Source organism: Eulemur rufifrons, chromosome 29 (genome assembly GCF_041146395.1).
Source record: "Eulemur rufifrons isolate Redbay chromosome 29, OSU_ERuf_1, whole genome shotgun sequence".
In the NCBI taxonomy this organism is placed as follows: Eukaryota; Metazoa; Chordata; class Mammalia; order Primates; family Lemuridae; genus Eulemur; species Eulemur rufifrons.
In genome coordinates, this window is record NC_091011.1 from 83,848,276 (window position 1) to 83,866,383 (window position 18,108).

At 38.9% G+C, this 18,108-nt stretch overlaps 1 protein-coding gene across 1 annotated transcript in view; it reads left to right on the forward strand.

The window, feature by feature from the left end:
• Nucleotides 1-15,444, forward strand: part of LRGUK (leucine rich repeats and guanylate kinase domain containing) — a 100,109-nt gene extending 84,665 nt beyond the window's left edge. Inside the window, exons 17-20 of the mRNA XM_069462310.1 lie at nucleotides 1,963-2,051; nucleotides 4,247-4,372; nucleotides 10,784-10,923; nucleotides 15,314-15,444. Of these exons, the coding sequence (XP_069318411.1) occupies nucleotides 1,963-2,051; nucleotides 4,247-4,372; nucleotides 10,784-10,923; nucleotides 15,314-15,444 (486 nt within the window). The remainder of the gene's footprint in view (nucleotides 1-1,962; nucleotides 2,052-4,246; nucleotides 4,373-10,783; nucleotides 10,924-15,313) is intronic.
• Nucleotides 15,445-18,108: the final 2,664 nt, after the last annotated feature.

Here is an 18,108-nt window from a genome sequence, read left to right on the forward strand (position 1 = left end):
CTGGGAAGAAAAACAGTAACTGAAATTAATATCCAGTCAGACACAGCTGAAGAGAGAATTAATGGACTGGAAAATTGGTAAGAAAAATAAATCTTAGGAAGACAAGATGGAAAATACAGTGAAAAGGTAAAAGACATAAAGCAAACAATGAGAAAATCTAACATGTTTTATTGAACCCTAAAATGGAAGAAGAGAAAAAAATGAAACAGAATCAAGATTTGAAGAAATAATGAAGGTTTATGATCTTGATAAAAGTCATCAGGCCAAGATTGAAGAAATCTTAAAAACCCAACTTAATCATACATTTGTTTTGAAATTATGTTTTGCTAAATATAAAGACAAAAAAATCTAAAGAGCAGTCCTAGGGGGAAAAGATTACTTCAAAAAGAATAGCAATTAAGTTGACAGCTGACTTTCCAAAAGAAATCATGGAAAAAAGAAGACAGAAGAATATCTTTACAGTGCTAAAAAAAAAATTATTGTCAATCTAGAGATTTGTACCCAGTGAAAAAAATCCTTCAAAAATGAAGGTGAATTAAAGATATTTCCAGACAAAGAAACAGAATTTGTTACAGAAAACCTACATGAAAGGAACACTAGAGAATTTTCTTTGGGTAGAATGAAAATGATCTAAGATACAGAAGGCCAGAGATATAGGAAAAAATGAAGATCAAAATAAAGGGTTAATATATGAGTAAATCTAAAGGACTGTTGACTGTATAAAACAATAATGCTTTTTATTTAAATATACATTAAAATGAATTGTTGTGACTATGTCTTTGCCTTCTAGAAGAAGCTTGACTTTCTGTACTAATATTTCTTCAACCAGCTCCTCCAACCCCCTTAGGGGACACCTTTACTCCTGAAGCAGGCCAAGTCACTGAAAGCCAATTCTCCAGAAAAAAATTGGCGACTGATGAATTCATCGAGAGACAATTCAACAAATGTGTGTGTATAGTGGACAAGACCAGTACAATCCTCTAAGTGCCCAGCTGTAAGAAGGCCGATGAGAAAGTGGGTCTGTGGTGACAAAGTATTGGGCATCTGCGTCTGCCGAGCACCATTTCCTTTCAGTACTCTAGGGCAGGTCTGCTCAGGGAGGAGAGGTTGCTTGTTCAAGATCACACAGCTTAGAAGTGTCTATTTTGGTTCTAGAAGAAAATGCTTTCTTCTACTCAGGTACATAGTTCAGTGTTGATATATCAGTGTGAATCCTGGGAGAATAAATTTGATTTCCAATGTCTTTGGCCTCTGTTCTTCGAACTCAGGATCCTCATGGTGCTAAACTATTTCACTTTCAATATTTCTTTTGTCCCCAAATTAGCACTTACAATATATTGCAATTTCCCAGTCACTTGGCTATCCAATGCACTGGACTTCTTGAGATGAGACTTATGTGTTCTTTATTTTATGATTTAAAAGAGGTTAAGAAAATAAATTGTATCATGGTCACACAGAACTTGAAGAAGACGAGGCAGAAGATTGGGACTTGAGGACAAATAAGAATGTGACTGTGCTTCTTACCTGTATAAATTATTATGAGGCAAACACCCTTGTAACCACTCCCCAGGTTGAGACATGGAACTTTCTTTGCCAGTCACTCCAGAGGCCCCTCCCTGTGCCCCCTGCCTCCAAAGGTAACCACCGTCCTGACTTTTATAGTAATCAGTTCCTTACCTTTCCGGTTTTGTTGTGCAAGTGTGCATCCTTAGATTCTAGTTTAGTCTTGTCAAAGTTTATATATTAAGTTGCAGTGTTTATAAAAATATTTTGGTTTTATTTATAAAGTTTGTTCTTTTCTTTCCTGAGTAAATATCATTTGTTTTTTTAAGCCTGTCTTTTTTTCCCTTCTTCATTCCACATGTTTTTCAGTCTCTAGTAAGAAGAGAATTATTCTAGCTATTTAATCATGTGATATATTTTTAATATCAATATAATTTTATGATCATATTTCTTGCCTAGGAAAGAGATTCTATACACAGACAGCATGAGACTGCCCGGAAAGCCCTAATGGGAAAGACACCCCCTGATCATACACTCCTATTTCAAAGGTAGCAATTTATCATATTTATATATACCTGAGCAACTTTAGATTGATTTTCTGATGTCCAGGTATACTAACCGAGTCCTAAATCATCAACATAAACAGGGACCTCTGTATTAAAATGGGCCCAGTGATTCAAAAGTCAATCCAGTTCTGAAAGTTATATTTCCTTTACATTTATATATATTTTAAAAGGGACAATATGCTTATAGCTACTAGAAACTGATGATTTTTTGCACACTGCAAAGAATAATATTTCTAGTGGTGTTTGAATATAAGTAGCAGCCTTCACCAAGGCTGATCATGACTGAAGGTTAATTATATCCTGTTGAGTACCTTGTACGTGTCTGTCATGACTCTCAAAACCCACAGTAATTTATTATTTGTGGCATCATTTGTTTAATGTCTCTTTTCCATATTAGACTATGGAAGTGGGCACCACTGTATCTTTAATAATCCATGAGTTGGTTTTTTTTTTTTTTTTTGAGACAGAGTCTCACTTTGTTGCCCAGGCTAGAGTGCCATGGCATCAGCCTCGCTCACAGCAACCTCCAACTCTTGGGCTTAAGCGATCCTCCTGCCTCAGCCTCCCGAGTAGCTGGGACTACAGGCATGTGCCACCATGCCTGGCTAATTTTTTTTTTTTTGATATATATTTTTAGCTGTCCATATAATTTCTTTCTATTTTTAGTAGAGACAGGGTCTCGCTCTTGCTCAGGCTGGCCTCGAACTCCTGAGCTCAAACAATCCACCCGCCTCAGCCTCCCAGAGTGCTAGGATTACAGGCGTGAGCCACCGTGCCCGGCCAAATAATCCATGAGTTTTTAATCCTTAGTATGAAATGTTTCACTGAGTGCCTGTCACATAGTAAGCGTTTCATAGATGTTAGTGCCTACGATAATTATTGTTCTATTAATTATTATACACAAAGAGGCACATTTGGGCTTTCAGTTTCACTCAGAATGAATAATCAGATCATTGGATGATTATGGAATATTTACATGTTATTTTCTCATTAATGTTACAGGTTTCAGTGTTCTGAATTCTCATTTCTGTGTGACCTTTTAGAATATTTGAATAATAAAATGGAGAAGTTCCTATTTTTAGAAAGTTGCTAAGAGCACTGACAAAAATCTTAATTATGGCATTAAAAACAAACTTTTTAGTAAAGTTAATAATGCAGTGATCAAGGAAGTAGAATTTTAAAAGCCATTTAAAGTCTTTTTTCAATTTCGGTTCTTTTTATTGTCTGTCATTTTAAGCTATATGTTGAGAATCTTTAGCCAATATAAATAAAATTAAGTTTTTATCTACTTGTCTGCTACCATATAAAAAAAGTGTTACTAATTTCCTCCATGTTGGCAGGCTATTTTCAGATAGTCTGATTCAAAATACAGGCTGTGTGGTACATGTAAATTTCTAACAGGGGGTCAGGAGGGTGGTGGCCAGTAGATAGACAGTGTCCCAGAGCAGCTGAGACCTATTCAAACACCCTGAACAGAGAACCCAAGCGGTTTTAAACATGAGCTGCCAATGGATCATCACAAGCACAGACAGGGGCTTGGAGTTTGCTTGCATTTACCTGCAATGGGGCTACTTCGGGCATAGCAGCAACTCTGGCGAGTCTGAGGTGAACAGCAGCAGGGTTTATTCACTAAAAATGGTTAATGATTCTTTTTCCTTCAAGTCACTCTGAGGGAACAGGCTAGCATATATGAGTAGATGACAAAAGAATATTTTATAGTAGAGTTTAGTTATAATATTAGGGTTTTTAGAAATATTTTACTCAGATCCCATTTCAGAGCCTTAAATTATGAGTAAGATTGGAAAATACCTATTTCAATGTTTATAGCAGTTGATACATTGCTGGGCCTTGCATAACAAATGGTCTAGGGTTTATAAGAGAGTATATATGAATCTCAAGGAAGATAATTTGCCTATATTATTAATAATAGTTTAATAGATAAGAAATATTCACAACAATGCAAATTTGCTTAATCTTCAAATTAGAATGTAATCATGCCAGCGACTAAGACAAGCTCTGAAGTGAATGTTTCTGAGTGGATATATTACATTATTTCACATAGATTTCATTGGCATTTGCATTTATGTGGGAAATAATGGTCAGTATTTAGGTATTATATATGTGTATGCTTGGTATCATAAAATCCTTTGGATTTCTTCTAAAATTTCCAATTTCAGGGGTCCTGTACCAGTGCCTCTCACCAGTGGTCTACGGTATTTTGCAACTTTGGAAGAACTACAGAAAGGTTTTGAGCTTTGTGAAGATTATTTTAAACTTCCCTTTGGCCCACATCCTGCAAAGAGGTAAGTCGAGGAGTTTTGTTAGATGGAATTGGTTTTTTCTTGCTGGTTCATTAAAATCACGGTACTCATCTCTAGGCTTCAGAGAAATCCTAAAACCAGGAAGCAGGACCCCATTTCCCACTGTGAAATTTGAAGGGAGTAGACCCTACGCCTCTAGGGAGGGCACAGGCATATAATGCAGGTTCGTACAATTGGAAGATTTTATCTGGGACTTTGAATCTTGAGGGAGTGACACAAAGATGCTGGGGCAGTTAGAAATTATTTGAGTCACCAGTGGCAGAAGAACCAAGAATTCAGAGAAGTGGCCCAGGCATGCATTATAGTAGTACAAACAATGACGTTCTACTGATCTCTTCCTGTATTGCAACTCAGCTGTGTTCTTGGATCCTAGCTTACCTTGGTTCCTGCCCAGTTTTTAACCCCAGTTCTCTAGTTTCCATTAATATTATTAATAGAAACCATTCAATAGCCTTCCAATAACTCCCTTTTTAATACTCAAATTAGCCAGAGTTGGTGTCTATAATTTGCCACCAACATCTCTGATTAGTACAATGCTATAATCTCAAAACGTTTACCAACTGATGTCCAATATATAAAAGGACACTTCAGAGTGCCAATGTTGAATATGTCAAAGTGGGGTTCAAAAGCTGAATATGTGTAGGTTGAGGACCTCACATAGACCCTAACAGAGCCTCCACCACTGATTTTCATGTTTGCTTTTGTGGGCATTCTACTACATTCTGTTTCTCCTTCAGTTGTCCCTGCCACTGCAATTGACCATCTGTCTGTTGGTCTTGAATACAAACCTCCCACGCAAATACCTGGCTGGTGGGTCAGTCGCCATCTACTGGGAGGCCCTCTTGGGTAGAGAGCTCTGGCCTTTGTAGTTCCGGGGTGGCTTATAGATTGGCTGCCCCTCTGTCACACACCCATTCTTCAGCTAAATATCTGTGGCCAGATCAGTGACAGAGAAATAAGTGAAGGACTCTTGAGAAAGGGTCTGTGGGTATGGCAGCCTCTCTGGAGTGTCCAAATGCATGGCAATGTAATAGACAAGAAATGTGACTGGAAGAAAGTATACCAAAATGTTAACAGTGGCTATTCCTCTAGAATTGCCAGTTGTTTTAATTTTCATCTTTAGCCTTTTGTCTATAACTTCTAAATTATCTGTACAGGATATATATTTTATATTTATATTCTAAAAAAACATAAAAATCCATGAGAATTTGATTAAATATTCAGTAAATGAGAAAAACATCAAAAAGATATACACCAAAATACTATATTACTATCTTTTAATGATAGGTTATGGCTGATTTTTATTGTTTTGTTCTTCCCCCATATTTTCAGTAATGAGCATTTTTATAATTTTTGAAGTATTAATATAACTTTAAAAAGTTATTTTAAAAGTCTGCCACAGCAAAGGGATATTTTATGAGGGCAATGTGTCATGATGAGAATGACAATTTCAAAAATGAGCAATACTTCCCTTCATTTCTGCATTTTATTATTGTGACACTTTGAGTTTCTTTTCATAAATTTGATGATGAAAAATAACTGTCCCCTCTAAATGGTTCCCTCTAAGTCTGCATATTTCACTAGATACTAGTGAGAGATCCTAGCACCATAATTAGTTAGTTAGCTTTCTGTAACAATGTTGAAGCTATGGATCTCTGAGGATTTGGTTGAGCTCTGAATTGTTAGTACAGTGAGTCAAGCTGATGGGAATACAGAGAGAAAGAGAAAACACAATTCCCAATGGGCTGCGGTGAGCTGACACATCACCTGTTCCCACGGTGAAAGGGTTGGACCTGGGACTCAAGTCTGACACTTCACATGTGGTCATGCATGTGTCTTTCAACTTTACCACTTTCTTCTGATTTTCATCACATATTCATTTCATACTTTTGATACAAAGGGAAAGTAACTGTTGGAAGACAGAACTTGCTCTGTGTTTCCTATTTCGGTACGTGTGTTAAATGTAGATGTATATTTTTCCAAAAATAAGGAACCAAACCTATGTGTCATGGGTTGAACTGTGGCACCCCCCAAATTCATATGTTGCAGTCCTAACTCCCAGAACCTTAGAATCTGGCCTAACTTGGAAATAGGGTCATCGTAGAGGTAATTAGTTAAGATGGGGTCAGACTAGAGTAAAACGGACCCCTCATCCTATTTAATCCAATTGTCCTTATAAAAAGGGACACAGACACACACAGAGGGAGAAGCCATGTGATGAAGGCTGAGATTGAAGTGATGGAGCAGAAGCCAAGGAGGCCCAAAGATCACCAGCAAACCACCAGAGCTAGGAGAGAGGCATGGGACTATTCTGTCACAGCCCTCAGAAGGAACCAGCCCTGCTGATGCCTTGATCTTGGACTTCTGGCCTCCAGAACTGTGAGACAATAAATTCCTGTTGTTTAAGCCACTCAGTTCATGGTACTTTGTTATGGCAGCCAGAGCAAACTAACACAATATGTATTAAAAATCCAGGGAAATTTTTCCTACCATTTTTCTTTCTGTGTTCCCTTTAACATACTATATTTATATACTATATATGTATATTTAATTTATATGTTATAAATTTAACATACTATATTTTATATGCTATATTTATATAACTTTGGATTATTGTGTTTTTTACTAAAAGAAAGAAGAACATTGTTATGCTTCTATTATTTGTAATAAAAGAACTATCCCATAAACCATAAATGCATGTAAGGCTATATTCAGGCAGAACAGACTGTCTAGGTAATAATTTAGAAGAGTCCATGCACAGGTTAATAATGGCACTTTTCCACTGCAAGATATAGAGAAAAAACTTATCCACTAGCATTCCTGGAGGCCACAGTGGGAGGATCGCTTGAGCTCAGGAGTTTGAAACCAGTCTGAGCAAGAGCGAGATCCCATCTCTACAGAAAATAGAAAAATTAGCCAGGTGTGGTAGTACACACCTGTAGTGGGAGGCTGAGGCAGGAGGATTGCTTGAGCCCAGGACTTTGAGGTTGCTGTGAGCTATGATGACAACTGCACCCTAAGCTGGGGTGACAGAGTGAGACTCTGTCTCAAAAAAAAAAAAAAAAAAAAACAGACTTGTGATTGGAAAATCCAGATGTGGGCCTCGATTGGTCTCAGATTGGTCTCAGTTTATTCTTCTCTAGGAAGTAGCTTCTTGGACAAGCACAATTACCCTGTGTGGGAACAAGAGATTAGGAACCAAGGTCTCCTAGGAACACGGATGCTCTATCTAAAGGGGATTTAGCATTCTGTGCCAGCGTTCCAAAAGCTGTCATCCAGCAAAAAGAAGAGAGTCTTTTTTATTTTTTTGTACAGCAATTAGTTTATATCAAAATCATAAAAAAATGTATTTGTTATTGACCCAGTTATTCCACTTCTGGGAATTGATACTGTCTCTGTCCATTCGGGCTGCTATAACAAAATGCCATAGGCCATGTATGCTTATAAACAACAGAAATTTATTTCTCACAGTTTTGAAGGCTGAGAGTCTAAGATCAAGGTGCCAGCAGATTTAGTGTCTGGTCAGGGCCTACTTCCTGGTTTGTAGATGGCACCTTCTTACTGTGTCCTCACACAATAGAAGGGGCTAGGAAGCTCTCCAGGTCTCTTTTATAAGGGCACTAACCCCATTCATAAGGGCTCCACCCTCATGACCTTAAAGGCTCATCTCTTAATGTTACCATCTTGGGAGTTAGGATTTCAACATATGAGTTGGGGGCAGGGGCGGGCACAAACATTCAGGCCATAGGAAGAACTAATAAAATAACTCAAAATGTAGACAATTATTATACGGAAAGATAATCATTATAACAAAAAAATTGGAAAGAACCTGAATGTCCAAAAATAAAGGAATGCTCAAATAATGTATGAATATACTTGATAGACTGTTATGTACCTATCAGGTTTCAGAGAACTGTTAATAACACAAAATTTTTCGCTGAAAATGTGCACAATCACATAAAATGAAAAAGTAAAACTATACATAGAGAAAACAAGAGCCAAAATATAATAGTGGTCATTTTCTATGTGTGATTTTCCTTTTTCCTTCTAGTTTTCTGTATTTTCTAAATTGCCTATAATGCATATGTTTTACTTTTATAATGAAAAATAATTAGTAAACTTTATTTTAAGGAAATTAATACAGTGAGTAAAGAGAAGTCCACCTAAAGCTATTGGACTGAAGTATAAATGTGCATGGGCCATGAGAAGCAGAATTACAAAGACAGCAGATCTTGTACAACACTTGCTATGTGCCAGTTCTTGTTCTGGGACTGTGATATACGTTATCTCAACACACATACATATTAATTGATAACAATTACCCCCATGAGCATTATTATTATTATCCCAATTTTTAAAATGTGGCAATGAGGCAAGTTAATCAATGGGCTAAGGGACTTGCTTAGGGCACATAACTAACAAGTCTCAGAGCTGAGGTCTCAGTCCAGGCCAAAATGCTCCAGAGTCTCTGTGCTAAGCCACTCGGCCATGCTGCCTATAAGGCTTAGAATCTAACTGAAGAAATCAGACGCATGTGAGAGAAACACCAAAAACACAGAGAGGACTGTGATGAATGAAAAACAATTAGTTCAGACATCTTTTTTGTCTGATGTTCATTATCTTCTAAAAAGGGGTTTCTTTTTCTTTGTATTTTCTTTTTTCTCCCCAAACCACCTCTTATTTGCTAAATCCTCCCAAGATCTCCCAACATCTCCAACTTCTCTGTTGTATCCTAAAGGAACCCTGTTAAACTTTAAAAATGTGAAAGCCCCGTATTCATATTTCAACTCTATGTCTGAGGGGTTTGCCTACAATTCGTACCTGTTCTTTCTGACATTTGCTGTTAATTGGAAATCTTTCTTTCTGTGTGTGCCTGGGGAGTGGGGAGAACTTTTTTGCTTGGCTGCAGCATGATCCCTTGCCAAGGTCCTTCCAGCAACTGAGGGCACCCATCAGTGAGACAGTTGATGAGGTCAAGAGCACAGTCTATAAAATGTTTACATCAGCCACTATCTGGTCTTGGAGTCATTGGCCTAAGAGACCCAGAAACCTGGGTTGGAACAAGCCCCCTGTGGCTGTCTCACAAGAGAAGTGAATCACTTTGGCTATAGCAGCTTCTCCCCAAGGCCCAATGGTGGTACAATTCCAGAAGTCTCATATTTTCTCCATCTTCCCTTTTTATTAGTTGAATTATCCTACTCCCACCCCTGAGCCTTCTCTTTCAAAGTATCTACTCCATGTCTTTGTCCTGTTAGTCTTCCAAGCCAGCTTCTTTCTATCATTCCTGAAGTTTATCTTGACTAAGAAGCATTCCAGGACCATTAAGTTGAAGAGTGGAAACCTGCCAGAAAAGGGACAAGAGCCTAAACAAACTTGGGGATCCAAAGGTGGGAGGTAGGGGGTGTGCGATGAGGGATAGGAGAGGAACAGTTCTACCTTTCTGTCCCCCTTACTGAGTCAGGGACTACTCATGGTGTGACTTCAATGTTTAGTGAGGAAACTTGACCCAGTAAATCTCTTCCACTCTACTGGTTAAGCCTGAAAACCTGCCATGAGAATTATAGTCCTTTATTCCTTTAAGACTTGTTAAAAGGCATGATTTGTCCAAAACAATAATGTTTTAAGTATCAGCCATTTCCATGTGATCAATTTCAGATTCTTTAATGAGAGCAAATTTGGTGGGGGTGAGGCACAATTGTAGGAGTGAAGGGTCCAAAACTGAGACCTGAGGACTACAGACAAAGTCCAGCTACTTTGCAATGAATGCTTTGCAGCATAAGCTCCCCCGGTAGAGCTGCCTCCCTGGAAGGCAGCCAGGAAACAGGTGAATCTCAAAGGAGAGGAACCTGGCAGTAAGAAGTGCATTGGCCCAGAAGCAAGGATTTCAGGCACCCAGATCATGCCCCAACCTTATCCTAAAAAGGGAAACAAAATCACCGTCCTCCAGAACTAGCTTTAGATATGCCCAATGTGGGGTTCAGATCAGGCCACCTAATATGCTTTTGCTTCCTCTATCCTTGAAATAGCAGGAACTGCTATATAAAAATTGCACTTGATTCCAAAGTCCTAGAGATTAGAATCTGTGCCTTTACTCTACTTGTTCTATCCCCTAGCACCTATCCTGATGCCTTGTTCTCAGTAGCTACTCAGTTATGTTTTGCATAATGGATGGGAAGTTTATGGTAATGTGTACAGTACTTAATGTACTTTAAGGTAAGTCAGCTGCTATGTAGCATTTGCTATAGATACCATTTAAAACGAGCTCAATAGAGACATGTTTACCAATGACTGACAGGACTTGATAAAGGTAACCCAATGAGGTCATAGGCAGAGATTGTACGGTCATTAGCAGTTTTACATCTCAAGAACATCTTTCACTTTTCATTTTTCCAGTGGCAAGGATCCCTATGTTTCTACATTATGTCAGTCTTATCCATGGTCAAAAGAATGGCCTTTTCAGCCTCCAGAAGGGAGCTCTTCTTCACATCCAGGATCAGTAGTAAGTGATACTGAGACGGATCATGCCCTGAAAGGTAGGAGCTATTTGACATGGGTTCCATAAATCTAAACATACATTTATATACGTTTCTTCCTGTCTTTCTGATTATTCCAGATTTTTAAAAATTAAATGAGCATATTAAGTCAGAATTTCCCTCTGGGGTAAGGGTGACTTATTTTGTCTCCCGTTGTTATAGATGAGAAACAAAGTTCAGAAAGGTCAGAATATGCCCAAGGTCACTTAGCTACGTAGAAGGGAAGCTGCTGCTCTGTCCACCTGGCCACACCACCTGGAGGAGTCTGGGGCGAGGGGCACATGCTCCTAGAGGTGGTCTTTGGTGACTTAGACTTAATTCAGTGAAGAAGAGTAGAAACACGGAGGGTTTTGAATTGTTGTCCAGTCTTTTACTGTGGAGGCTTGGCAGAATTCTGATGGTTTGGGGCTTGAAGGATCTCACCTAGCCCCTTCTCACCGCCTTTTTCCCCCTTGTTCCCCAACATACATGTGAGTGCACATGTCCAGGCAGAGACAGACTGGCCATTGCATTTTTCTCTCTGCGTTTGGGGACAATGATCATAAATAACACTGAGTGAAGACTTTGAACAGGGTGGGGAAACTGAACCACTAAAGATCAAAGTGGGAATGAGAGAAAGTAAGCCAGGTGTCAGGTTGGAAGGTGGGGCTCTGGGAGTAATTGATAGAGGAATGAGTAAGTTGGGAGGATTCCCTAGGACCTGGAGGCTAGGAGGGAGCCACCATTTGTAGTCTCGGGGGGAGGGTGCTCTACCTGAACCCAGAAGAGGATATTCTGCTTGAACCCTGCTTGCTCAGGTGACCAGAGGAACTAGAAAGAGAATATAGACTTCTTAGGTTGCCCGGGACAAGAAGACATAGTAGATGGTGTTTCCAAAAGGAAGGGAAACACTAAAGCGGGCATGGTCCAACTAATTCAAATGTAGACTCCCCTTCAGCTGTAGTAGTATTCAGGATTGTTAGCCAAAATAAGATATTTTCAAGAATTTTACTCATGAAGAACACAAGCAATGAAGATTAGAGTTCCAAGACCAAAGCCCCAGCAAATAATCCCAAATTCTCAAGTAAACCTTTATGTCATCTCATAGGAAGTGGGAAGTGTTCTAGGACCCCCTTAAAGGCTATACCCTGCCACCTCAGGGCCTGAGGGGACCAGGAGCTCTGGACCAAACATGGCACAAGGCTCATCATGGTTCTGACTTCCCAGAACCATGGACAGTGTTCCCAGACCTTCCCTATCTCGTTTTCTTTTCCCTGCCTGTATCCTTCCTTAAATGGGTTCCTTAGAGTCCAGCACTGCATTCCAAACACAGTGTGGCCAAAGCAAAGTGGAACTGTTATTTACGATATGGTACAGTGCAAAGAGCATTAGGTTAGGGATCAGAAGACTTGGGTTCTATTTTCATTTCTCTACTGTCTGGTTGTATAATGTTGGGGAAATCAGTTAACATCTGAGCCTTGGGAATAACAGTATCTGTCCTATAATAGTATAATATTATCATATATGATTATATATTACTATAACATAGATATGTATAAGGCAATATATATTATAGGACCAGATGAGATGAGGTTATGGTATAAGTAAGAAGTAAATTTTTAGATACCTGCTAGGTATTATGATTATACATTTTTATACACATAGCAGAAGATTATGCTAGTTTTCTTTAGGGGTTGTTCTTATAGATTTATTTTGTTCCTTTGAATGGGCCATGTTTTTCTCTTTCTTTGTATGCTTTCTGACATTTTGTTAAAAATTGGGCTTTTGAAAAAACAGCTACCTCTCCAAGGCTACAGACTGGCTCAGTGTAGGGAAGACTTTCTCTAATTATCAGGGTGTGTTCTGAGCCTAGGATCAGCCCTGCATGAAGGCTTAACATCTTTTCAGGCATTTTCTGGGTATGCATTTTCCCTGGGCTTGTGTGTATACTTTTTCCCAATTCCCTAGTATACACAGTTGCTTTTAAATGTCTTAGTTTTCCTAAGAATCTTACCTCTGCTTCTTCTTGGGGCTTTTGCTGTCCTGTTGCATTCCTCAATTAGTAGCCCCCTCATGGTTTTCATGAGCCATGCCCGCTGCTATCTTTGGCTTTCCCTAGTTTGAGATCCCAGATATGCCTCTATTCGCCAACTGAATTCTGAGTTAGATAACACAGAGACTCATCAGGCAGCCCCCCAGACAGGTCAAAAGATTGCAAATTAAGTCTGTTCTACTCTCTGTGGCTCACAGAAGGGAACTGGGGACCTGGCTACACTGCCCCAAATCCCACAGCAGTGTGCTGGGGAGGGCCTAGGGCAAGGGCAAGTAAAAACACCATGGAATTTCTTCCCATTTTGAATGTGGCTTTTTCTTGATTGGGTATTTGTTTGGTTGCTATAGATATTTGACTGATTCCAGAGCATCTACAGAGTTATTTTAGCTAGTCTCTAGTTATTTAATTAGTGTTTCCATGGGAGAATGAGGAGCTTCTTAGTCTGCCATTTTGCTCATGTATTGTGGTGGTTTTCTTAGCAACTGCATCACATTACTGGCTCTGAGTCAGTTCAATCTTCCTTTTTCATATGAATTTCCAAACCAGGTCTCTATCATCCAATATATGTGCAGTTGACTTTCTTTTCTTATAACTATAACTTTTATTTTCATCTTTTTATCATTTTGGTTTCAGCCTCACATTCCAGCTTGATTAGTTCATTTTGGATCTGATTCATCTCCCATATTCACTATTTTATAGATTTTTGAAATCTATAAAAACAACAAGCCTTTGTCATAGTGACTGTCAACAGTAGGACCCAGGAGTTGGCCAAGAGTAGTGTCCTGTGACAAGTCTCTGAAGACTCAATTCCAGGGAAAGCCCACCTAGTATGTGATCACTACTCACATCTCTCTATTCGAATGAAAACTTTGATAAGTGCCCTGCAGAAATCAAGAGACATTACACCAGTGGTATTTTCTGACTCTAGAGGTCAGCAAGTCTTCTGTCAAGGGCCACACGGTAAATGCTTTTGGCTTCATGGGCCATATGGGTTCTTTTGTAACCACACCACCCTACCCTTGCAGTGTGAGAACAGCCATAAACAGGATGTAAATGAAAGGGCAGGGGGCTGGGTTCCAATAAACCTTATTTACAAAAACGGGCTGCCCACTAGATTTGGCCTATGGGCCCTACTTTGTTAACACCTGCTTCAGTAAAATGGAAATTACGTTAATTTGAAGTAAATTTTCTTTGTAAATCCCTTCTAACCTCATTACTCACTACAGTACTTTCTAAATGTGCAATTATTTCTTTAATAAACTGAAATTTGCTAAGGTTTAAAGCCAAATGTACTGGTTTGTAAATCCTTATTCCTATTTTTTAAAAATGGCAATATTATTCGTCTCTGGGAGCACTTCTCACTGTCAATAAATTCTCAAATGCCAGGTTACTCTACAACCACTTCAGTAAGTAATTTCAGCATCCCAAGATGTAATTTATCTGGTTGTGGAAGCTTGAACTGATTAACAGAGAAGGCCTACTCTCCTACTGTCTGCTTTCTTCTCTTAAAATGTTTGCCTTATGCTTTCCTCTTTAACAAATATCTCTGTGGTGAAAAACAAAAGGAAACAAACAAGAGCATTCTTTTTTTCTTTTCTTTCTTTTTTTCTTTGGTCCTCTGTTAACATGATATCATCTCCTCAAGCAGTGTCCTGTTTTTCTCTGAATATACCTTAATGAGGTCGTTTTCCCTTTTACTTTGAATTGCTTTGATTTGGCCAATAGATTCAGTCTTCCTGATCTTATACCTCCTTCCTTTTTTCCCCTACTCTCTGTAGAATCCTCTGCTTTACTTTCTCAATCCCTGTTACACTGCTTTCTCACCAGTAAGAATTTTGCTTCCTCTATGGCCACCAGGCCTCTATCTTTGGTTTCCATCTTCCAACTCCTCCTCCTTCCCACAGTCCTCAGAGAAACCTAGCTCCAAATGTCTTCCTGCTTGGTGAACAACCTAATCTCAGAGGGCACTAGATGATGCTTCTCTAGGAAAGACTTCACTGTGTGTGTGTGTGTCTATGCTGAATCTGCACGTGTGTGACTGTGAAGGAGTATGGCATGGGGCACTGTTACAGAGGGTATGAGCAGGGTGGAAGAGTAGCATAGTAATTTCTTGCTGTAGCAACCTTCTGGTCATTGGCCAAGTTTATACAACCTAAGGCTTGTTCAACTATATGCATGATATATTCTGACCTCTTTCACTATTTTTCTTGTTTGGATGTCATTTATTCCTTATAGTTTGTCATAAATTAATTCTAAAAATTATTCTGGTGTATACATCATGCAATGCTTATTTTCTTTGTTTAGTGTACCAAGGGATTAGCTATATGTAATGTATCATCTTTTCTTAATGTTTTACAGCACTACATGTACAATCATTTCCAGATGAAAAAGAGCCTCTCCAACAGAGAAAACAGTCGATCCTGGTCATCAGTCGCCCAGGTTCCAATACCAAACCCACTCTCCCTCCAATCCCTCAGGGCCGCAAGTAAACCAGCACTTGACATCTGATCTAAACATGGAAAACTTGCTCTGATAACGTCTGATCCCTTTGTCTTACCTGGCCATGGATCCCAGCTGTTTCTCACTCAACCAATTACCTGCAAAGGAATGTTCCACCTGCCTTAATTCTCTCAATCTATTTCTTTTGTGATTCTCTGAATAGTGTCTTTTATTTATTTAATTATTTTTTTCTTTCTTTAAAACATGTGAGCTGTTCTTAGCTTTTAAAAATGTCATTTTGGTTTTTCCCATAGCTATAAATGATTTTTCCAGCTGCTTCCTGCTCTGAAATATCAGATGGCAAAGTCTCCCAAGATCTCTGCATAGCTGTATGCACGGTAATTTTTGGATATAGCTAACTGGGATTGTGCCCTTAAAATTTCAATGTGTCATTTATAACATTAGTGTATACACTAGGGGATTGAATTATTTTGTTCTGATTGTAAAAGGACTGTAGAGTTCCATTTAACTTGTGACCAACATGGTATCGGCTGCATCTCTCAAAGGGAACTAATTAATGTAGTTTGGGGGCTTCTTGACTTGCGTTGCCAATATGAAGGAATAAAAGGTATCAGTTAATTTTTTTATTTCACCCTTTCCTGATCTGATTATATACTGCTTGTCACGAGAAATGTTTTAAAACAACTTTTATCATCTTTGTGGTTTTTGCAGAAAAAAACCCATTGAGTAGTTAATAGACAAGATTGATATTCCTCTAATATGTGCCAGGAAGGCTATCCTGGTTGTTAAAACATTGAATACATCCCTTTGTCTTGGTAAATGATTTCTTTCTCAGTCCTCCATGCATGATGACTAGTGGGAACATAAGTCTCCATAGTACTAATTGTTAAGTATTTTAAAGATCAGAATCTTCTAATGACTTTCCTTTTTAAAATATTAAAATCCCCTTTAGTAACCCTTTTCCCCATAACAAAAGTGATGTAACACGGTTTGCTATTGGTTCCTGTCTTCCATCTAGCCCTGTTTTCAAACAGGAGCTGGTTCAGATTCTTTTCTTGGGGTTGGGTGGGGGTGGGGAGAGCCCTGAGTAGAGGACAAGGACGAACAGTGAAAGGCCATCTTTTCTGGAGAAGTAGGGAGACAGAGGGTGGCTCACTGTGCCCCAAGAATCTTCAAGAATAGTTTAACTTTCACAAGCATCATCCAATCTTTAAAAAATTATTATGAACTATTTTAGAGACATTAGAAAATATAAAAATAATAGTTCCCATTTGAGACATGGAGGAGACACACATTTCTTTATTTTTTCCCACTAAGTACAGCTAAAACTCTGAACATTATATATAAAACATACATAAGAAGACTCTGAGAGGTGAAAAGAAGAAGGCAGATAGGCTAGGGATCTTGGAACCTGAGTTGTCACTCAGGCGAGTGACATGGTGGTGAGGTCTTTGGGTTTACTTTTTCCTCATACATCCTGAACTGGTGCTGGAAAACCAAAATCCAAAGACACTAATGTATGTACCCACAAAAGCATCAACAAAAGTCTGCTCTCTCCAGCCAAAGGACTAGGAAAGAGGCAGACTCAAAAGATAGAAAACTTTTAGACAATAGCTGCCCCGCTCCAGCCAAACAACCTGAGACGAAACTATGGTCCCACCCTTTCTCCTCACCCCTGTCAGCAACGGTTTCCAAATTCTTCTGGCTGTAATCAGGTTGTCCTCGTTATTACATTCTTGTTGAGGTAGTGCCAGAGAAGGTCTTGTGGAGATACAAGACTTTTACCACTGCCCAATATTAATGAGAACAACCTCCCACAGTGTCATTGAAGGTTACTTGGGGAGCCTGGAATTCCACTCCTCACGTGGTAGAAATGAGGCACCTCTCCCCCTTCTCACTGGAGGCTATCAGAGAAGGTCTCACGTAGAGCCAGGACTTTCCCCATCGACCCATCTCCTTATACTGTCAGTAGAAGCCTTATGGGGAGTAACAAGGTACCCCCCTCCCTCAGTCAGAGTGATTCAGCAGAAGCCTAGTGGGTACCCTAAACTTCCAACCCCCCACCCAGTATTAATGAAGTATCACTTCCCTCTTTCCCACCCTGTCTACAGAGGCTAAGTAGAGAACTTGGACTTCCCCTCCCCCTGGCAGTAATGAGTCAGTGTCCTTTTTCTCCACTGGCATAAGATCTGGGATCTTGGATAACACACTGTCCAAACATTCAAGATATAATTAAACCACACATTATATCAAGAATCAGGAAAACTTCAACTTGAATGAGAAAAAATTCAACATATGACAACGCAAAAATGACACAGATGTTGGAATTATCTGGCAAGGATTTTCAGGCAGGAATCACAAAAATGCTTCAACAAGCAATTATGAACATGATTGAATCAAATTAAAAATAGATAATTTCAGCAAAAAAATATAGAAAGGCATAGCAAAGAAACAGAAGATATAAAGAAGAACCAAAAGGAAATTTTAGAACTAAACAATGCAATAACTGAAATTTTAAAACTCACTGGATGGGCACAACAGTGAAATGGAGAGGACATATAAAAAAAAGTTAATGAACCTGAAGACAGAGCAATTGAAATTACAAGAGAGAAAATAGACTAAAAAACAAAATCAGCCTCAGGATGTGCAGGATTACATGAAAAGATCTAAAGTTTGTATCATTGGCCTGCTGG